This window comes from Mesoplodon densirostris, chromosome 4 (assembly GCF_025265405.1).
Source record: "Mesoplodon densirostris isolate mMesDen1 chromosome 4, mMesDen1 primary haplotype, whole genome shotgun sequence".
In the NCBI taxonomy this organism is placed as follows: domain Eukaryota; kingdom Metazoa; phylum Chordata; class Mammalia; order Artiodactyla; family Ziphiidae; genus Mesoplodon; species Mesoplodon densirostris.
The window spans coordinates 152,782,946-152,805,354 of record NC_082664.1 but is presented as its reverse complement, the minus strand read 5'-3'; the positions used below and the strand labels follow the sequence as shown (position 1 = coordinate 152,805,354).

The 22,409-nt window shown below is 50.7% G+C and overlaps 1 protein-coding gene across 1 annotated transcript in view; it reads right to left on the bottom strand.

The window, feature by feature from the left end:
* The window catches only part of TRPM1 (transient receptor potential cation channel subfamily M member 1), a 140,755-nt gene extending 123,410 nt beyond the window's left edge, over positions 1–17,345 (bottom strand). The window contains exons 1-5 of the mRNA XM_060096130.1: positions 17,262–17,345; positions 13,990–14,062; positions 10,766–10,960; positions 6,909–7,004; positions 6,668–6,795 (exon numbers count right to left, since the gene is read on the bottom strand). Coding sequence (XP_059952113.1) covers positions 6,668–6,795; positions 6,909–7,004; positions 10,766–10,960; positions 13,990–14,062; positions 17,262–17,345 — 576 coding nt within the window. The remainder of the gene's footprint in view (positions 1–6,667; positions 6,796–6,908; positions 7,005–10,765; positions 10,961–13,989; positions 14,063–17,261) is intronic.
* Positions 17,346–22,409: the final 5,064 nt, after the last annotated feature.

Sequence of the window (22,409 nt, the reverse complement as noted above, 5' to 3'; positions counted from 1 at the left end):
TAACAAATGGTGCTGGAACAAGTGGACATCTACATGCAAATAAATTACACCTTTCACTAAAATTAACTCAAAGTGGATTAAATATCTAAATGTAAAACACAAAATTATAAAATTCTAGAAGATAACATAGGAGAAAATCTAGGTTACCTTGGGTTTGGTGATGACTGTGGATACAGTACCAAAAGAATGATCTATGAAAGAAAAAAATGGATACGTTGGACTTTATTAAAATGAAAAACTTCTACTCTGTGAAAGACACTGTTAAGAGAATGGAAAAACAAACCAGAGACGTGGAGAAAATATTTGCAAAAGACACATCTGATAAAGCACTTACATCTCAAATATACAGAGTCCTTAAAATTCAACAGTAAGAAAACAAACAACCCAATTTAAAAATGGACAAAAGATCTGGACACCTCACCAAAGAAGACACACAGATGGCAAATAAACATATGAAAAGATGCTCAAAATCTTTTGTTATCAGGGATAGCAGGAATTGCAAATTAAAACACCAATGAGATACCACTACACACAGAAAAACCTGGCAATATCAAATGCTAGCAAAGATGCTGAACAACAGAAACTTTTATTTATTGTTGGTCAGAATGCCACTTTGGAAGACAGTTTGGCAGTTTCTTACAAAGCTAAACATTCTGTATGATTCCAACTATATGGCATCTGGAAAAAGGTAAAACTATGGAGACATTAAAAATATCAGTGGATGCCAGAGGTTTGGGGACATGGGAGAGATATGAGGGCGGAGCACAGAGGATTTTTAGGGCAGGGAAACTGTTCTGTTAAAATACTGTAATGGATACATGACATTATGTATTTGTCAAAACTCACAGAACGTACAACACAAAGAGTGAACCCTAATGTAATGTAACCTATGGACATGGGTTAATAATAGTGTATCAATATTGGTTCATCAATTGTAACAAATGTGCCAGACAAGGCAAGATATTAGTAATTGGGAAAATTGTGAAGAGGGAGAGAGGAAGTATATGGAAACACTGTACTATATACTCAATTTTCTGTAAACTTAAAACTACTCTAAAAAATAAATTCTAGTAATTAAGAAAAATATATGACATCTATAACACATAAATTGAGGGGATTAAATGGAGTCAGAATCCTAAAGTCTTTGCATTGACTAAAAAGAGGTAAAAGAACAAATTAACCCTACACTATGTTAAGTCAAGAATGCCTGTTGTAATGTCAGGCAAACAATAAATGTGTAGAAAAGAGTGTGATTTTTAATACAACAGAGAGGAAAAACATAAAAATAAAAGTAATCAATTTAAAAGAAGGCAGAAAGGGAGAAAAAAGGGACATAGAACAGATAAGCACATGGTAAGATGTTAGAAATAAATAACCATGTCAGAACTTATAATACATGTACATGGAATAAATGCACCAGAGGAAAGATCAAATGTTTTATGTTTTATATTAAAAAAACAAAAACAACCCTACCATATTGTATTTTCAGGAGACTCACCTAAAATATAAGAATATAGCAAGCTTGAAACTGAAAGGATGGAAAAAGACATAACTAATCTCAGGCAAAACAGACTCTGAGTTTAAAAGAAATGGCTAAGATAAAGAGAAAAGATAATGAGAAAAGATTTCGTTCATCAGGGAGTTATAAGAATTCTAAATGTGTATGCAACTAATAGCATAGCTTCAAAATACACAAAGCAAAAGTTGGCAGAATCACCAGAGGAAATCATAGTGAGAGATTTAAACACATCTTTCTTAGAAACTACTAATAAAACAAACAAACAAAAGCCAAGAATGGTACAGATTTGAACAACACAATTTTAAAAACTGATTATTGAAGAGACATTCATAGAAGACTTCAGGTAATAACTGTAGGAGCCCGTTTCAAAATGCCTGTAGGGGTGTGTTGCTCTCTCTTACCTCCTATGATCAACACATGTGCACACAGGACCCAGGGTTTCAGTAGATGTTCACTTATCCCCCTCCCCACTCATCTTCCTTTCAGAACCCTCCCATCCTTGGCAGGGTTGGAAATACCTATGGTTGCTTACTGTGAGTTCAGACCCTTGCAGGTGAGGGCCAGGAGCTGAAAGGAGGGAGCTAATGTTGGCAGTGGGAGCAGGATGAGTTGATGGAAGGTTTTTAATCAAGCATTAAGCAGAGGAAAAATTACTTGATTTTCAAAGCACTTTATACATGCATTAGTCTTATGATCCTGCAATCACAGAAGTTAGTGGAAAGGGTGCTATATCCCCATTTCTCATTTGGAGAAATTGAGGTGTAAAGCAATTTGCCCACGGAGCAGGTGCGTGAGAGTGCGAGGCTGAATCCTTGGGTTTCCCACTCCTGGGAACCCCTCCTGGGTTTCTGGGTGATTACTGACTTGCACAGTAGAGGGGGGCCATCTCAAAGCATATCTCACAGAATCCCCTGTCTCTGCCACTCTGGGCCTTCTGTAGGCAGCTGCCATATGGATGCAACCCAGAGTTGCCAAAGGCCTACCAGTCTCCGGGGGCAGATGGTCTTTAGTTTAGCAGAAAAGCAACGAAATGGCTGATTTTCTGTGGGAGGCAGGATCCCAAGGAGCAGGGCTCATACAGGAGAATTCAGAGCAAGGACAAACAATACAGTTCCACAAGATAAATGAGGTGAATTGGATGGGCAAGGGCAGGTGGGAGGGCATAGAGCTCCATGGCAGCAGGCTGGAGCAGCTCAGCACAGGGAGATGGCGATACTAACATTCCATTTTGATCTCACGGTCGCTCCCAAACCCTCACTACACCTTGGCCTCATATAACCGCCTTGGCAAAAGGTTGTTTGGGGGGTGGGTCACAAAGGGTGCAGTTCCACACTTGGGATATGATGGTGGTAACGAGAGCTGCAGGAGTTTTGGTGGCTCTGGGGCTGCGTGGGGAGGGGCGGGCATGGACATATATACACTACCAAACGTAAAATAGATAGCTAGTGGGAAGCAGCCGCATAGCACAGGGAGATCAGCTTGGTGCTTTGTGACCGCCTGGAGGGGTGGGATAGGGAGGGTGGGAGGGAGGGAGACGCAAGAGGGAAGAGATATGGGAACATATGTATATGTATAACTGATTCACTTTGTTATAAAGCAGAAATTAACACACCATTGTAAAGCAATTATACTCCAATAAAGATGTAAAAACAACAACAACAACAACAAAAAACATATGAATTTTGCAGGGACACAATTGAACCTAAAAAGAAAAAAAAAAAAGAATTTACAGGAACCAGCAGTGACCGTTGAATGGGAGGACCAGAGATCTTCAGACATCTTAGGGCAGACACCGGCCTCCCAGGATATGAAATGAGCCAATTTGGTCTAAGTGTTAGAAAGAAAATAATGCCTGGGGGCTGGAGGTTGGGGCCTCCGTGGCAAGCAGGTCTATACCTGGTGAGGAAGGAAGGCGGCTTTCTTTCCTTTGTCTTACAGATGAGGATCCTCAGCCCAGGGAGCCGGTGACAGTGTACATCACACAGCTGGTCCTTGGCAGAGCCAGGACAGAAATTGGAGCTCATCAGCCAGGTCTTTGACTGTGGACCCCTCCCCACTCTGTCACACAGGGCAGACAGGATGGAAGGCTCCCCTCTTCCCCATGAGCTCCAGAATGCGTTCATCAGGAACGGTGACCATCCTACCTTGGGAAGGACCAAGCCTGTTGCCGCCCAGGAGTGAAACTTACAGTATTCAACAATCCACAGCAACATGCAGTATTCAGCGGTGGGACGGAAATAGGTAACAGCGTCCTTATCTCGGTGCCCTGGGCTGCCCCAGCTGCCGTAGAGTCGGGCCCCTCTCCTCCTCCGCCTTCTCCTCCTTCTCTTGTGGAACTGCATTGTTTGACCTTTGTTCCTAATTCTCTTGTCTCAGCCCTACTCCCCAGAAGCCATGAACTGTAAAAGATGCTGGCTGCTGTCACCAGGCCGGGTCACACAGGTGTGTGCGTACCTGGGCACACTCCCCATTTCACCTGGAAGGTTCCCATGCTGCCTCTGAGCCTCAGGACTTTGGTGCTGTTCTTATTTCAGGTGTCACAGCTCCCTTCCTGCTCACGATTAGGGGGTGGGAAGGGCAATGTGGACACCACTGGCTGCCCGGGCCAGGGGTTCCCTGCTTCCAGAGCTTTGGAGCCGCCGGCCTCTCGGCTGGGCACAGATGGATGTGCAGAAGGCAGCCGCCCCCTCCCCAAACCCGACTCCAGACAGGATCCAGGCTCAAGACGAAGCCAGAGCCGGTTTCATGAACCCCAACCTGTGACTCACAGGGCGTCCTGCCCGCAGACGGACTCTGCCCTTGGTCTTATGCTCTGCTCTTGATGTCTTGAAATTCGAATCATTTTTGAACAAAAAGCCAGCATTTTTCTTTTGCACTGGACCCAGCAAATCTTGTAGCCAATCCTGACAAAAGCCCCTCTGGCTTCAAACCAAAGGAGCCTGCGTCCAGTGCCGAGGCCCCCATGTCGCTCGTGTGGGGCTCCCTTGGGTATCAGCAGGAGTGGAAAGGAATCCTGTGGGAAACACACAAGCCCAAACTGGGCTCAGGGTCTCAGTCACCGGGAGCTGTGTGTGGGTCAGCCTCCCCAGCCTTGTGTGGCGCTGCTCTTGGCCAGGTCATCTCTCCACTGTGGACTGGGGTTGGGGAGTGGGGGTAGGATGGGGAGGGGGGCTTTGCAGGTGAGCTGGCCTACACTGGGCAGGAGGGCCTATCCCAAGAGCGGCTGGTGCAAGGCCCCAGCAACGGCGCCACCCTTGTGCTCACCCTCCAGCTCTGTCCAGCCAAGGGCTCCCAGGCAGTGTGGCCCTCTCACTTTGGGTCATCTGGTGGGCCCCTGACAGGTCATTCTCTGGCCCTGGCTCTGGCCCCAGCCCCACCTGTGGACCCTGGCTGTGCCGGCTCAGCTCTCTGCTGCCCCCACCTGGCCGCCTCCAGAGCCCACCTGACCTCCACAGAGCTCTAGCTGGCTCTAATTGGACAACTCCCTGAAAGAACAGAATATTGCTGCTGGTTGGCTAATTTTGACCCATACAAATGGCAATTTGTCAATGGTTCAACCTCATACCGTTGATTAGCAGGGTCTTATAAATGGAATGGGAATGGAGGTCGGGTATATAGGGTAAAAGTCATGGGTATAAAGAACAATCCTGACTTACAACTTAGCACATGCTCAGGAGAGCCTGGGTATCTGTCAGCTGTCTGTGGTCGCCCTGAGAGCGGCCCTAGACGTTGGCATGGAAATTGGCTGCTTGTGGGGAGTGAAGAGGTGCCGCAGGAATGCCCCTCCCCCCCCCCCCACTGAGAACCAGGAAGGGTGAGGAGGGAGGGTGCCCCAGGGAGAGACAGCTGTCTCCGCGCAGCCCGCTGTTCTTGGGAGAGAGACAAGGGCTCCTCCCGTGAGGACAGGTGGACTGGGACATCTGACATCTGTGTGTTGTGCCTCTCCTGGCCCAGAGGTTATGGAACATTGGAGAATGAGTGAGAGCCGCCTTGGGGCAATGACCCTCAGTTCCAGCAGCAGGCCAGCTTGGCAGAGGGGAAAGAACATGTCGAATTCAGCCAGTGCTTGGCTCTGGTGGGGAGAGCCTCAGTTTTCTCACCTGTAATTTGGGAAGCAAGCACCTGCCTCCTCCATGTTACAGGCAGGGCTGGTCTTCAGCAGTGATGCACTTCCAGATGGGAAAATATCAGGATGCCTCCATATAGGTCAGGAAATAGCCATTGCCCAGAGCTGCCCAGGTACCCTAGTGCCTCCCCTGGGACACTGGGCGCCTCTCCATGAACCGGCAACTGAATGGTTAATGCCTGGTGCATCTGTGGACCTGCCTAATGCCCCTCCTGGCATCTAACCTGTCTGCACTGACCCTGCTGTTTACACCGTGGTGAGAAGCAGATGGGACCACATACTGAGAAAAGATGTGTAGCCGATATAGTGGCAGAACACTCATGGTGTTATCACTGGTGCAGCCTAGCGTGGTCCAGGTGCAGCAGGAGACACGTGAGCAGTGAGAAGGCACTTGGGGCTCCGGCTGTTTTCAAGCCCCAGCACCAGGCTCCCTCCTGTCCTTCTTTCTGCCCTCTCCATGAGTTCAGGTCCTTACCTCTTTTATTATTTGGCTTTTAGTATTTCTACTAAATAGAAATGGCTCTGTCCTCAAACAGTTGCGTTAAAATGTTAAATCGCTGAAATACTCCTCGCTCCCAGCATAACCCAAAGTGATGCTCTCGGCCAGGCTTAGCCAGTCGGCCCTCTTTGCCGGGTTCAAGGATTTATCCACAGCCATTAATCACATGAAAGCAGATATTAAGGAGCATTAGCCGCGCCAGCTGCCACCCCACTTCCTGGGCCATTACGCGGATTACCCTTGAAAGTCACCCTCAGCCCCCCGTCTCGGGATTGCTGGGGATCCTGCAGCCCAAGGGGGCGGGCTGCAGGTGAGTCCATGACCCCCAGGGCTGCCTGGCCCCCTGCGCGCACACCCTTCCTCCCACGGTCTCTGTGGCCCCAGAGCGGCTACTCTACCTCTGACCTCCCAGCGAGGGGCCTCCATCTCGCCAGGATGTCCCGTGCCCTTTCCCACGGCCCTGCGGAGCCGCTCCAGGAACCCAAGAAAAGCGCGCCAGGCTCTGCCGTGGCTACAGACGCACCCGCAGGGTCCAGGAGCAGAAAGGCGCGCTTAGCGCATCCGCAGGGCCAGCGGAGGATGCAGTGGGGGCTTCTCGGCCAAGCCTAAGGCTATCCACCACGACAGCGCGCTCAGCTGGCTGACCCAGCACTTCGGTGGCATTTGGGACTTGTCCGGTCCCAGTTGGTAAACAGCCAGGCAGAGTCAATTCTTTGTTACTACCCAACGAGCCCTAATTCTGTATTAGAACGGCCACCGGCTACCCAGCAAAATGAGCGCCCCCCAGATCTCCAGCCAGAGACCCCCTTTGCTATTAACCACGACTACCAGTATTAAAAAGCGCATTTTCTTCCGAGGGCCTGGGGGGATAGGAGACCCTCGGGAAGGAGGCGTGGCTAGCTGCAGCACCCCTCCCAGGGGAGACCTCTGGCATCTATAGTTGGAACACCTCGCAGTGGGCAGGGGGATTCAAGTGCAGATGTATTTTGTTCGTTTTTGGTACCAGAGCGTCTCTCTAACCACAGAGGGGCTGGAGAGGCGGATGGTGGGAATCTGGCTGCAGAAAGGAAATGAAGGAAAAGAATGTCAAGGAGCACAATGGAAACGCTGACCCCACGTTGGGCTCGTCCCCGACAGGGCCCTCCAGGCCCAGGGAAACCCCGTCACTCACTCGGGCTGCAGTTTTGCGGAGCTGGGACACCAAGGTGGACGGAGTTCTGCTCTCTGGAGCTGGTACTCTAGTCAGACTGAGCATGAATAAACAAGCGGATCCTTCATGTAAAGAGGGAAAATTAAGGGGGGTGGCTGCTGCAGACGGGGTGGCCTGAAGGAGTGAAGGAGTGAGGCATCTGGGGAGGGCAGCCCGGGGGAGAAAAGCCCGGAGGAGGGAGCAGCGAGTGCAAGGCCCTCAGACCGCTGGACCAGTGGGCGGAGCCGCGGGGCGCCTTGTCGGCAGAAGCGCTGAGGTGGGAGGGGGACAGGGTCTTGCGGGGCAAGGGAGGCCCAGCCAAGTCTAGCAGGTCACCCCTTTCTGGGCCTCGGTTTCCTCAGATGAAGGGATTGGCCTGGTTTCAAGAATCTTAAATCATCTACGTCCCAAAATACAGAGAAACGTGTTAATTCTGATCCCATCTTTAGAAGCAAACACTGAAAAACACCCAAGATATGTGTACACATTCTATGTACACAGACTCTACGGCCTGCTCATTGGAGCACAGTGATAATGAAGCCGTGTCACACATGCATAGCTACGTGGGCAGGGAAGAGGAGGGGAGGAAAAAGAAAGTCCTCCTTACAGGTACACACATATGGATGAAGTATCCAGAAATGCGAGAGGGTTAGCTCTAAATCTGCTGGCTTATAGGGATGCTCCCTGAAAGAGGAAATGGAGCACTAAAGTTGCAGTGATGAGAATTATGTAATCCTATTTGAGTAAAGATGATTCCACCTGCAAACCCCTCCACGTGTGTATACTTTTCAGTCTGAGTGTGTAGGAGCCTTAAGCAAAATGTGGCTGGTGGGCTTTATCTCAGGGAGGACGGGAGGGCTTGTGCTGCTTCCTCTGCATGTGGGGTGAGGGGGATGGGCAGCAGGGGTCCGGGAAGGCGCTGGCGTGGACTCTGGGGTTTCAGGGGAGCAGGGTGCCCCAGCCACTGTGACATTGGCTCTGTTTCCCTGTGTGTTTCCCCTCACCCTGCCAGCCCCTGTCATGCTTGCCCTATGAACACAGGGACTGTCTTCTACCATGAAATACATGTCACAGCATCATGTAAAATTAGAAAGCATCTGAAGCACTGCATTGTTCAAGCCAGCATTTCTTCCAAGCCTGTGGAAAGGGAAATCCAGTCTAATCCAGAGACAACCCCCCACAAATCCCAAATCTCAACGTTCCTGGACAATCTCCCTTTTACTATTGAATCAAAACCCTTCGTAACAGGTAAAAGCCAGCTGCAGTAAAGTCCTGTGCAGTGGCCTCCAGAGCTGAGGGCCTCCAGGGCCTTCTCTGTTTCCTGCTGCTTCCCACGCCCCCCGCTCCAGTTCTGTCCCTCTCGACTCTCCTCCAACTCACCAGACACCCTCCTGCTCCAGGGCCTTTGCACTGGCTGTTCCCTCTGCCTGAATGCTCTTCCTACAGGCGTCTGGATGGCTCCCTCCCTCCCCTCCTTGACCTTTGCTCAATGTCTCCTTCCCTGGGACCAACGAAGAATTGCAGCCCCTGAATGTTCTGGCCCCTCCTGCTACTGTGTTATTCTGCTTCGTGGTGCACATCTTCAGGTTGACCCTGCTGGATGTCTGCCCCTGACAGTGGTGTTGTTTTCTGATTTGCCATCAGTGGTCCCTGAGCTCCAAGAGGAACCCCGCAGCATGCAGCAGGGCTAAGATGTACTTGCTGGGGAATGATGGCGGGCACCTGGCTTTACTAAAACACCACAGTGGGTTTGCAGAGAACAAAGAATCATGTCACATTTCTACCAACAACTTCCTAGCTGATCATCATAGGATTTTGTTTGCCTTTCAGCCAGTATTCTAAAAATTAAAACTGTGACCTGTTACAAGTTTGTTTGGTTTTTTTTTTCTTTTTTCATGGTATAAAACATGTAGAAAGGAAGGAATTTTCTAGTGATAAGGTACATGCAAAACCAGCTCATCTTACTGATGAGGAAACTGAAGCCCACAGGGGTTGAGTGGCTTCCCTGTGGCCACACAGCAAAACTGGGATTTGGACTGGGGCCTCCCCCCTCCCCCCGGCTCTTTTCCAGGCTGCTCTCAAATTGGGTGCTGGTGTCGCTCCAGAGCTGATGATCAAGGGTGCCAGCAAAGCCCACTGTTAGACGGTGTGATACCTCTCAGGGTCAGTCGCACCTTTTCCAGACATTTACCTGCATTCACAAGAGGAAGCGTGTCCCAAGACACAGATGGACTTGATGTGGATAAGCCATGAATTTTCTTAGCTGCTGAAAAACTCCTGGGGAGGGAATTTTGAAGAGGGCCGAGGCCCCAGGGAGGTGGGGGGCAGCTGAGCTGCCTTCTAGGGATGGCAGGTCTGGTGAAGGGCTTGGTTTGTGGCTTCTTTTTTTAAAAAATAAATTTATTTATTTATTTTTGGCTGCATTGGGTCTTTGCTGCTGCGCGTGGGCTTCTCTAGTTACGGCGAGTGGGGCCACTCCTTGCCATGGCTCGCAGCCCCTCACTGCAGTGGCTTCTCTTGTTGCAGAGCACGGGCTCTAGGCGTGCAGGCTTCAGTAGTTGTGGCTCGCAGGCTCTAGAGCTCAGGCTCAGCAGTTGTGGTGCATGGGCTTAGTTGCTCCAAGGCATGTGGGATATTCCCGGCCCAGGGCTCAAACCCGTGTCCCCTGCATTGGCAGGCAGATTCTTAACCACTGTGCCATCAGGGAAGCCCTGGTTTGTGGCTTCTGATCTGCTGTGTGCAATGGAAGAAATGCAACAAGGGCCAGGGAGCAAGGGGAGGGTCGGAGGTCACCAGGGCTGCCACTGCATCCTCGGCCTTCTCCAAGAGCTGCCCAGTGTGTCTTTGGAGGGAAGGGAGACAGGTCAGGCTAAGCCCAGGGGTCTCACGAAGGGACAAAGCCACAAGATGACTTTCTCATTCAAAGATCTTCCAATGAAATGGATCAGAATCATAGGCCTAAGGACAGCAGGGCTCTGGCCTCTGGACCTTTTGAAACGCAGATGAAAGAATGAAATTGTACTAATAAGCCTGGGGTGAGTGATGAGGTCCCAGGCAAACCCTCCAGCTGTGGACCTCGGGGTGGCTGCTCTGACTGAGCGGCGCCCCACGTGGCGTAGGGGGGGAAGGCTCCTTCTCCATCATGGAAATCGAAGTCCCCAGGAATAAATGAGTCAGCCAAGAGGAGCTGTCAGGTGCCTGTGGGCCTCTCACCGTGCAGGAGTGGCTTTGTTCTGGGAATGGGGGAAGCTTGCCCCTCCCCCATGGGAGAACAAAAAGATGAAAGAGCAGCTGGTGGGTGCTGTCCTCCTGCAAGTTACAGAAGCCCGGCATCCAGGCCAGAGAAGGAGAGCTCCCATTGGCTCGATGCTGTTCCAGGATGCTCATCGTGCCACCTCCGGGAGCAATTGTATTTAGTCCTCCCCCAGAAACCTTTGAGGAGCAGGGGGGCGGCAGTCTGGTTGACCAGCATGCAGACAGCGCCCAGGGTGGCCTCAGTTCTGTCGGCTATAAAACGGCTGGGTGGCCTGATCATCTCCGGGGCTTGCTGGGAGCGGGGCACCCGGGGTTGAACACCAGGGGTCTGCTGTGGCCCTGGGCAGCCCGCAGATGCCCTGTACACCACACCTAGAAATAGAACAAACCCCCACACCCCGCACGTGCACACCCCGAGGGCTGAGATACGGCTGGACCCTTTACAGGAAAATGGCACACGTCGGGATGCTGGGAAAACACTGGATCAGCCTAACCACAAGCATCACCATTCTGCCTGGGAGGGACCTGAGGGTGGAAGGGGGCAGGTGCTGGGACCTGGGTGAGGGCTGGGGAGACTAGGCAGGACGAAAACCCTGGGGTGAAGGAGAAGGAAAGGAGGAGACAGAGAGGAGCTGGGAGAGACCCTCCCCCCAGGGCTCTGGCCCACCCCGGAGGACACGAAAACTTCCAGGTTGCTGGCTGCCTGGGGTGTCACTGTGGCTTTCGGGGACGCTCTGGGTGACATTGGGAAACACAGGAATGGACAGAGCAAGACCAGAGGCCCCTGATGGCTTTGGGGTTGGGGTTGGGTGAGAGAAGGTGGCTTTCAGAAGGGCCCGCAGCCAAAAGAGTTACCCTGGTCTCTGAGGAGCCCCATCTGGCTGCATCCCCCAGTGACATCATGTAAATCCCTGAGAAAACAGCATTCCAGATCCCATTAAGGAGGGAAGGTCTCTGGCTGTTTCTAAGAAACCGAGTTTTTGCAAGGCATTCAGCAATAACTTGCTCTGTGTAACTGGAGGGGGCCTGAGAACCGGATGCTGTCTTCACGCCTTTGCGAGTGAACTGGGAGCCGCCTGGAGCCCTCGGGGTGCAGAGGCTGCATGGCCGGTTGTGTGCACCTTTCAAATCCTCTTTCCTTCTGACATCCTGCCAAGTTTGTCAGCTACAACTTAAAAATATTCTGCTGGTGAACTTCTAGATTTCGATAGTGATTTTTGTGGCAAAATCTTTTTCTTCTCCTTTCTTTCACAAACATTTCAGCATTCCATGACGGCCGCACCCCGGGGCCTGTGTGGATGAAGGCTGTGCAGGAATCAGGAGTGAGGGGGATTCTGTATTTCACCCCCAGGAGTCAACTGCTGCCTTTCCTGTAGCCTAGCATGGTGTTTCAGGCCTGGGCTCCAAAAATAGTGACATGAACATGGTTTCTGTAGGGCGTTTTGAGTTAAATGGAAGTTCTTTCTTGCAAGACTTATCAGAACCTTTAATATGCTGGTGTGTGCTGTGAATCTCTAACAGGGGACTCTGTGGTCCCTCTAGTTTGGGGCTCAGCACACCCTGGGGCTGCTGTCTCCAGGGTTTACTTGGTGTTAGGCTTTAGAGGGTCCCCCTGGGGGTCCTGAAGCAAGAGGACATCTCGGTTACGTACAGCCACTCCCAACTCATCAGAGATTTTTACTCGAGCCTGTGATGGCTCTCCTTCACCCTCAGGCTGACTGAACAAAACAACCAAATGTTTCCCGACTCTCCTGGACAGAGTCCTCCACGGAGCTCACAAGGCCGCCTTCCAAGGGTCTCTCCCCCCGGCATCCCCTTTACCCTGGGGCGGGGTAGGGGCAGAACCTGCCCAGGGTCACGCAGCTCCCCCTGAGTATTTGCCCGAAGCAAAAGCTGCAGGCTAGATGGACGATGCAGCAGTCACGGGGGGCTCTGGCCAGGTCTCGACTCCTGAGCAGCCCAGGGGTGCCTCTCAGGCCAGCCTGGACGCAGCATCAGCCCTGAGGCCCTGGGTGCTACCGGGCAGCTTCAGACCTGCTTCCCCTCCACCGTCCCCACCCCCAACCCCGCCAACCTCCTCAAACACAGAGCCCGCAGCCCAACCCACCACCTCTGGCCTCGTGTCTCCCTGTCTCCCTGGCAGTTTCTTCCCTCGCCCCTTCTCTGGTACTGCAGGAGGCGGTGTCCTTTGAGCCAGTGACCCCAAAGCCCATTCCCTGCCCTCCTCCCCACTCCCCGACCTGGTCTGGTCCTCTCAGAGTGGAAGAACCAGACCCGTGACCTTTCTGCCCCTGGGCTAAAAGTAGGGGCTGCAGAACAGGGAGGAATCCAAGCAAACGAGAAGCTGGGACCTGCCGGCAGGTGGGGCAAACCGACCAGCCCCAGAGATGCGCTGGGCACACTGTCCCCAGGAATACCTGTCGTCACATGGGTGAAGGGAGCATCTGCCGGCTGGCTGGCTTGTCTACAGGCTGGGGCCCCCTGTGGCACCCCTACGTCACCCAGGCCCTGTGCCCCTTCTCCCACGGGTTGCCTGGTTGCCTGGGGAACTCTGCTCAGGTGTGGGCATGGGGTCTGGGGCCTGTTCCTCGGCCCGGGAGCCCCCCGAGCCCCGTATTCACCCAGGTGGGAGCCCCCCTGCCCAGCTCAGAGGCTGGCGGGTCAGGCACCGCAGCGCCTGGAGAAAGACGGGGCTGGCTTGAGGCTCCCCTGGCTCGGCTCCGCTCTGCGACTCTTTCTCAGCCTGAAAGGGGGCCAGAGTCCCTGCTCCCCGGGGTGGAGGCGGGGATTAAATGGAACGTGTGGTCTCCTGGACACTTGTACTCAAACTGTGCTCCCAGCACGGGCTGCAGACCATTAGAGCAGAAGGCGAGAGCAGCGTCAGTCAGCAATTTGAAGGAATCAATGGACGTTTGTTCAATTTAATAACTTTTTTACAAACCTTAAGGCTTTAGTTTTGTATATCTTTGTAAAATTTCATTTTTTAGTAATTCATTTTTATTGCATTTTATGAAGGTACCAGTCTATAATGGATTGAAAGTTTAACAAGACCACAAGTGGCCCTTCACCACCCTCAGATTTCAGTTTTTGTTCTGCGTGTGACGGGGAAGCCATAGAGGGACGGGTGAGTTTGGGATGCGTCTGGTACCTTCAGGGCCTTTATCAAGGAGTGGGGAGCCGGGGTCCCCTCCCGCTCCAGAACGGGGAATGTTTTGGATTTACGTGTGGAATTCTGCTTCCAAGTGGATTCCAAATGCAGGCTATGTGGGTGTACATGATACCCTAGGCTCCAGCAAGGCCCTCTGAGAAGTGGGGTTGGCACGACCCCATGGGGAGCTGGATCTGGTCCTAGTGCCAAAGTTTATTGAGGTAGGAGCCCTGTCCCTGACCTGGACACACACCTGCTGCCGCTGCTGCTCCGAGGGGAGGGGTGACGGGGCTGCAGGAGGTGACACCGAAGGCCGTGACCCCAGCCTGAAGCAAGGGGGCCGACAAAGCACACCGACTGGGAGGAGGAGGCTCAGAAAACTCCGGGCGAGTTTACAGGAGTCCCTTCTCGGCCTGACTTTGTAATGTGCTTTGTCCTCACTCAGAATTCATGCTCTGTGGGGCCAGCTGGGGCAGCCCCACGTCAGGACACTTGGGTTTACCCTCACTCTCCCCGTGGCCTCCTTTAAAAGTATTAGAACATTTTTGGGCCTCCCTGGTGGCGCAGTGGTTGAGAGTCCGCCTGCCGATGCAGGGGATACGGGTTCGTGCCCCGGTCTGGGAGGATCCCATATGCCGCGGAGCGTCTGGGCCCGTGAGCCATGGCCGCTGGGCCTGCGCGTCCGGAGCCTGTGCGTCCGGAGCCTGTGCTCCGCGACGGGGGAGGCCACGACAGTGAGAGGCCCGCACACCACAAAAAAAATAAATAAAAATAAAATAAAAAAATAAAATAAATAAAAAAAAAGTATTAGAACATTTTTTAAAAGTCATGAAAACATGCCTTTGATTTCAAAATCAGACACATGACTAATACAACAGATAAGTGAGGACCCACAGTCCTGTTACAGATGCTTTGACTTTCCATAGGTGCTTCGTATTTTTTTTTTTTTTCGCTTTAAAAGGATGGAGGGAAGGAAGGACGGGGAGAGAGAGAGTACATTACAGATAAAGCTAACCACCTCCACCCTGAAGAAATATATGTATTTATGTGGAATTTTCCTGTGTTCTACAATTTCTGTAAAGAGTACGCTTTCAAGGTTTGCTTTTTTATTCAATGCATCCATGTCGAGACAAGTGGCTTGCTTATTCATTTCAAGAGTTGTAGAGTACTCCATTGTTTGAATAAACAGAGGCCGATCCTTACCCTCCTAGATGGATTGTTTTGGTTCTCTCTGATTTTCTGCAGCACGCGATGCTGACATGAGCATTTGTGTACGTTTCCTTGAGTACGTGGGCTACAATTTTTCGAGGTCGACTCTAGGGTAAAATTGCTGGGCTGTACTATTATCTAGTTCTCTTTAGGACCTTGGCTGTGGACCCTAAACATTGTCTGCAACTTTTAGCTAAATAAAATGTAGGCAGGGATCAAAGTGAAGACAAGGAATCACAGGCACATTTTCTATCTCCAACATAAATACTCGAGGCTTTTTCTGGAAGAGGGACCTTCTGAGGATGGAGCTGAGGATGGAGCTCCAGGGGCTCCAAAGTCCACTGGGTTTTGTTCATGGCCCCAGGACTGAATGCTGGCCATCCCTGTTTATCTAAGAGCAAAGGAAGAGCTTCAGAGGTGGGAAGAGCTGACCAGACGTGGACTAAGAGCCAGATCTGCCTTTGACAATGAGAGGTCCGGCCAAGATGACCCCAGGGAGGCTTGTACACGCTGTACCTTGTGTTGGTTTTTTTTTCCACAGGGACAGCTAGTGTGTTTCAGTGAACACTGGGCAGAGGGATGTGGCTTTGGTTAGGAAATAGGGAACTGGCACCAAGCTAGTGATGTCAAAGTAGGGCCAAGTATGTGAGAGAACAGAATGAGCAGAGTCCACTTTCTGCCTGTGTGATTTTGTGGATGTTTCCTGGCCCCGCCTTAAAGAGCAGCTTCCTTAAAAGCCATATTGTCATTCACTTTTCTATCAGCAATTTTACTTCTCAGCTTGAGGGCTGTTATAAATAGGGCAAATGATGCCATTAAGACTTTTCACTGTGTGCTACTTTTCTAGGAGCTTGGCTGCGTCTCCTCGGAAGTGGGGTGGGGGGCCGTGGCGGAGATCTTTGTTCTTAGACTTGTAACTGGCAGTGTGTAGTCCTGCAGCAAAGGTCGTGAGTGTGTGTGTATAAATGAGGTGCTCTTTTTCAGTCTTGAGCAAAATTTAAGTGCTTCCCCCTCCTCCCATCTTGTCGAATTCCTGCGCCCAGAACCTGCCTATTACAACTTGGGGCCTCCCCAGCTCCCATCCCATCACCAGCATCAGGCAGAACACCTGGCACAGGTCAACAGGAGACGTCACTTTCAAGAAAAACAAAAGCCTGTTCCTTTTCAGACTTTATCATCAAGAGCTGTGTGGACGGGTTGGTTTGGGGAGGAGGGGGTCATGTGGCCCCCGGCTGCACCTGAGTCTCTTGTTCCTGCCAAGTGCTGGAGTGGGTTTGCAGATTTTGATTTGCACAAGACATGGGTGTGCGCTGTCCCTAAAAAGAACGCTGACTCATACATGCACAAAAGCAGACAGATGCCCCACGGAGCCCCCAAAGGTTGGGTCCTTCCTATTTCTGAAACAGTTTTAACTCTTTATTAAAAAAAGAAAGCCTTTCATTTGTTCCGTTTGTATTTTCAGGCTCATGGGATGTGAGAGACTTGCCACACCTGCCCACCCAGTTACTGCTGGGACTCTGAAGCCTGGTGAGCTGTGTGGTGACCCCTCTGCTTCCAGCCCAGGTGAGTGACCTGTCCCGGCTCGGGTCCCAGCCCCTGGGGCACCACCTGCACGTGGTGCTAGTGAGAGCTCGTGGGAGAAGTTTGTCCCCTCTGCCCACACAGGGTGTGCCCCTGCTCGTGCGCTTCAAGCACCTCCTCTGCCTCCCCTACCTCTGCCCTCAGTGGGCACCCCCCAGAAGAAGCAGAGATCCCCCCTGAGCCTTGGGGGATGAGGAGGTGTCCAGAGGCCTCCAGGGTGGCCCAGGCTGGGCCCCTGGCTGGATCTCACCACCCCTCTGAGTGGTAGTCAGGGAGCAGGGTGAGGTGGTGGCCTATCCAGGCCCCCTGCACTCAGAGGGTCATTTAAGGCAGCCCTGGGTGCCCAGGGCCCCCAGTCCGGCCACCTGGGAAAAGCACACGTAGGTGTTCAAATCAGCACACCTCTTTGCAAGGCCCTGTCCAGGGCCCAGGGGCGGGGGCTTCACAGCCCCTTCCCCTCAGCCTGCTCTGAGTCCTGGGAGCCCCCTGGCCCTTCCCGGGGCCTCTGAGGTGCCTCTGATGGTCACTTGAGGGTTCCCCAAGTCCACATGATTCTCCCACAGACATGTGATGAGGAATGAAGGTGAAATGGGAGGCATGACACCAAGAGCTAAGGGAGCAGCATCACGGTGTGAGACTCCACACTTGCACGGCTCACACTCCCAGCGCCTCCCTGTGTGCCGTGGGGAGCGTGTGCAAGGTGGGACAGGCCTAGAGGGGATGGGTGTCGGGTACAGTGGCAGGAAGTGTGAGGCCCCCTCCCGAGAAGTGGTTCTGATGCAGGAGCTCTAGACGCGGACCCCCATCCCCACGCGCCATGGTCGCTGTGAAGCGGTACAGCGGGAGACCCGCATCCCCCGTCCTGTGGTCCCCCTGCGCGCAGGCTGCCCTCCGGCTCACTCACCTTCTGTGACCCCGATGTGGCGCTCTTGAGTGAACCCCTTTTGAAGGAGCTGCTCATCTTCTTCAAGGAACCCATGAGCATGCCTCCCGCATCCCTGGATGGGTGGAGGCACAGCCCCCGTGGTGGCCCTGCGGGGCCGGGCAAAGGGGTCCAGAGCCTGGGGACCCTGCGGGGCAGCTGGGCCAGCCCAGGCGGAGCGGGTGCCAGTTCCAGCCACTCCCACTCCAAAGCTACCAAGCAGGCCCTTCTATAACATCTGTAATCAGGCTTAATCCCTACATCCCCCCAAGGTTTAGAGGGGGCAGATTTAGCAAATGGCAATTGAAAGTAAATCCACTTTGAGAAAGTGATGGCTGCAAAGGGTGGTCACACGGGAGGGATTTGGGTGGGCAGAGCAGAAATGGGCAAAGCGGGGCAGACAGCCCACAGCTGCAGGCTGAGCCTCCGGAGGGCGGAACCCGAACTCCAGAGTCTGGAAGCAAGATCAGAACAAAGGCCCTTGGGTCATAGCTCCTTCCTCTGAGCCCTGGGCATGTGCTTTCTCCCCTGTTACCTGGCGACATGGCCTCCTATGTACATCCCGTGTCAACTGCCTGTTCATTCTGGGCTGGCACGCCGGCGCTCTGTCCTTTCACTTTGCTCCTGTGTGAGATCCTGCTTCCTAGAGCCCATGTTTTCCTCTTTCTCGGTTTGCTTCCTCACTTGGTGCTCAATAGCTTTTTGTTAAAGGATATACGTGGTATAATTTTTTGAGATAGTGCGTAGCTGAAAATGTTTTTATTCTACCTTCATATCTGATTGATACTGTGGCTGGGTATAAAATGTTAGCCTGGACATAATTTTCCTCAAAATACTGAGGGCATTGCTCCATTATATTTAGCTCCCAATGTTCTGTTGAGAAGTGCCTTGCCATTTTGATTCATGATCTTTTGAATGTGATTTTTTTTTCCTATTTGGAGGTTATTGCTTTATCTCCTGTGTACTGAAATCTCAGTATGATGTACCTTGGTATGGTATTTTTAAAAAATATTATGGAGGGAACTTAATGGGTTCATTCAATCTGGAAAATCATCTTATTCAGTTCTAGGAAACGTTATTGTTCGAAGGATATTGAATAATATCCTCAGAACTGAGAAAGAACTTTGAGACCAAAAAACAAAGCAGGCGGGACTTCCCTGGTGGTGTAGTGGTTAAGAATCCACCTACCAATGCCGGGGACACAGGTTCGAGCCCTGGTCCGGGAAGATCCCATGTGCCTCGGAGCAACTAAGCCCGTGCGCCGCAACTACTGAGCCTGCGCTCTAGAGTCTGCGAGCCACAACTACTGAGCCCACGTGCCACAACTACTGAAGCCCGCACACCTAGAGCCCGTGCTCTGCAACAAGAGAAGCCACCACAATGAGAAGCCCGTGGTCTGCAATGAAGAGCAGCCCCTGCTCACCACAACTAGAGAAAGCCCACATGCAGCAACGAAGACCCAAGGCAGCCAAAAAAAAAAAAAAAGCAGGCACACCATAAAGTAAAATTATGAAGTTTATTGCAGGTAATTTACATATAGGTAGGATGGGCAGGCAGGGATCTGGAAGCATTCCCTATTACACAATGCACCATGGAAAGGGGTACAGGGGAATTTAAAGGGGCCAAAGATAAATACAGAATCTGACTACTAAGGGAGAAGCACATCTAGTCCGAAAGGAGCCGGAATTTTTCCCTACCCCCGGGGTCTCTTGACCATTATTCCTTGAGCAGCATTAACCATCTCTGCATCAAAAAAAGGGCATTCTTCAATTTCATATCACATGGAGGCAAGGGTACAAGTTGGCAGGGAACTTATCTGGTTTGGGTACATTCCTTGTGAGTAGTCTAAAGCTCAATCATGCAGAAAGGGGAGGTGGCAAAATGCAGCCACTGTGGTCCAGCCACACAATTATTATTTCTTAAATTCCCACCGCCCCCCCCACCATTCCCTCATTTTCTCTGTTTTTTCTTTCTGGAACTCCTATTCTTCAGATGTTGGGCCTTCTAGATTGAGGCTCTGATTTTTTTTTAAATCTTTTTAATCTCCTAACATCGTTCACTTTGTCTTTCGATCCTATCTTCTGGAAGTGTCCCCAGCTTTTCCTGCCATCCTTAAAATTGAATTTAACTATTGAGTTATTAATTTCCAAGAGCTATTGTTCACTCCCTAAATTACATTTTTGGGGAATTCCTTGGTGGTCCAGTGGTTAGGACTCCATGCTTCCACTGCAGAGGGCACAGGTTTGATCCCTGGTCAGGGAACTAAGATCCCACAAACCATGCAGCACGGCCAAAAATAAATAAATAAATTGCATTTAAAAAATAACATCTGGTACCCAGATGCAATACTCACTTGTCTCTCTGAAGATATTGTATTAAAAGAAATTTTTTTTTCTTCTGCTCCTTGCCTTGCTTCTGTTTCTTCTGAGTTCTTTTTCATTTGACTTGGTTTGGTTTCTGTTTTTCCTGTGATGGGCTCTTCTCAAATGTTCTTTTTAGGAATAAGAGCTTGGAGAGCGTGCCTGACTGCTGAGTTCAGTGAAGAGGGGGCTGGCGTGGACCTGGTATTTGGGACTTGCTAGTGTTACTGAATTGGTCGACTGAATCCACACCAGGATCCTAGGCCGGGCCAAGATCCCTCATCTTCGCCTGGCCGGGCCAAGATCCCTCATCTTTGCCATCCCTCATCTTCTTTTTCTGATCAGATTCATGCAGCCAGTGATGAAACTGATGCTGAGACTGGAATAACACAAGCTTTATTCAATGGTCAAAGGATGGAGAAGCGGGAATCTAGTTCGCAAATCAACTGCTCAACCCAATTGGGGTGGGGGGAGACATCAAATCTATAGGAGGGTTGAGGTAAAAGGGAGGGATTTGGAAAGAGTTTGAGGAATATTCATGAGTTATCTGAGAACAGGGTTGTGGTTTGGTCCCGCAATTGAGGCAACTCCCCTTGTAGGGGTGTTTCTGGTTGTTGTCATGGCAACTGTCAACTATCAAGGGCTGATGGGTGTATCATTTAGCTAATGAATTACAGTGAGCATGTAATGAGGCTCAAGGTCCATTGGATGTCAAGTAGCCTTCTTTCTTAGGCCTAGTTGGTTCTAACCAGTTCTTGTTTTTATCTTTTTGTAGCTTTCTCCCAAAACTTAGATAAGAGTAACTGGTTTCCATCTGAGGGAAGGCAGGGGTGTGATTCTGGGGCAACAGCCTTGGTAACACCAGCATCTGTGTATCTTTTCTATAAAGTAATTCTTGCAGAGAGAAACCCCCCAGCCTCTGACTTGGGAGGATAAGCTTGGCTGTTAAATTTCCCAGGGAAGAGTGGTCCCAAACATTTCGCGTCCACTTGTGCCCTGTGTCCAGAGTGGAATTAATTCCCTGGGCTGTGCATGGGGTTCCCACATCCACGGGCCTTATGATTCAACCCCAGCAGACAGCAACTTCATCTCCTACCAGGAGAGGGGAGGGAATCCTATTTAATTGAGGGGTGAAGGAGACCACCTGGAGATTAAATTGCTTATTACGCTGACTTAAAACTGCTTCTGATTTCATATTTTCCCAAAGGATTTCAGATGCCCCTCAATGTTGAAATGTCTGGGGTCATCAGGGGCAAATCAGCTGTGGGCTTCCCACTGAACGCAGCTAGGTTTCAGCTCCCCCAGCCCTGCTGAATCAAGGATAGTGGTCAACCCAGCTGCTTTCCAGCTTCCCAAATGTCCTGGGCATTTCTCGAGTGCTGTCTGGTATTCTGCTGATCTCTTTGTCTTTTAGGGATAATGCCCTTGTCATCCGTTTACTGTCATTTTAGTGGGGTTTGGGGAGGGAGCAGAGGTTAATGCATATTTTCAGTCTACCATGTTTAACCAGAAGTCCATATTAGATTAAAAAGATTAGTGCCTGAGGGACGTGGGGAGTTGAAAGAGAGAGAAAGTCAAAAGGGAAATGACTGCATTCAAAGAGTACTTAAGTTTTTTATAATAATACATGCTGGTGAGGCCCACTCATGTAAACGTGGGTGTCTTTGTGTGTGCACGTGTGTATGTATAAAAAATGGTAATGTTTATTATCTCAGAGCGTTGACATTTCAGGTGCTACTTATTTTCTTTTATAAAATTTCTGGAGAAGGAAAAAACTTAAATGGGCAAAGAAATTTACTTGGTACAGAAAGCAAATGGCTGCTTCTATGAATATTCAAAATCCACTTCTTGGCCATCTACCGCCAAGAGACATGTGCCCACGTGGACACAAAGCTGTGAGTAAAATTCTCATTGAAACATTGCTGGTTCTCACTGAACCTGCAAACTACTTAGGTATTTATTGGTAGGGGGGGGTTAGTAAGTAGATGATGGTACATCCATACTCTGAGACAGTAAGCAGCTACTGCAGAGTGAGGTGGGGCTATGCCCGGGCATGGAAAGACATCCCAGCTATAGTTTTAAGTGGATGTGCACGTTGCATACAGGACAAGTGTTTGATACTGTCTTCCCAGACTGCATCCTCCCGTGGGTTTACACACCGTCTGTCGGCCCTGAATGTACGGCAAGAGGCCAAAAAGCAACTGAGAGGAGCAGGTCCAGGGAGGAGGACTGGGGCACCCACGTGGGGAGGATAGTTAAGGTGGATTTTTGCTTTTTTGTGTGTTGTTTGATTTTATACAAATAGAGCATATTACGGTATTATTTATGTCATGAAAAATAATTATATATGTATAGAATTATACATTGCACTTTTTTTTTTAACGTACTTTTCTTTTTTGAGAGAAGGGGTCAGGGTTTAAAGTCTGTTTTCTCCCATGTCCTTCTCGGCCCCCATCCAATTTGCCGCCCACCTTTCCCGAAGGCTTCCCGCTCTGTGACGGCACCGCCTTTGTTCAACTTCCTTCCAGGGCCGCTACTGAACAGAGTGTCTGAAGAACAAACAAAACCTGCTCCAATATGCCTGGCTGCTTCCTCTTTTGG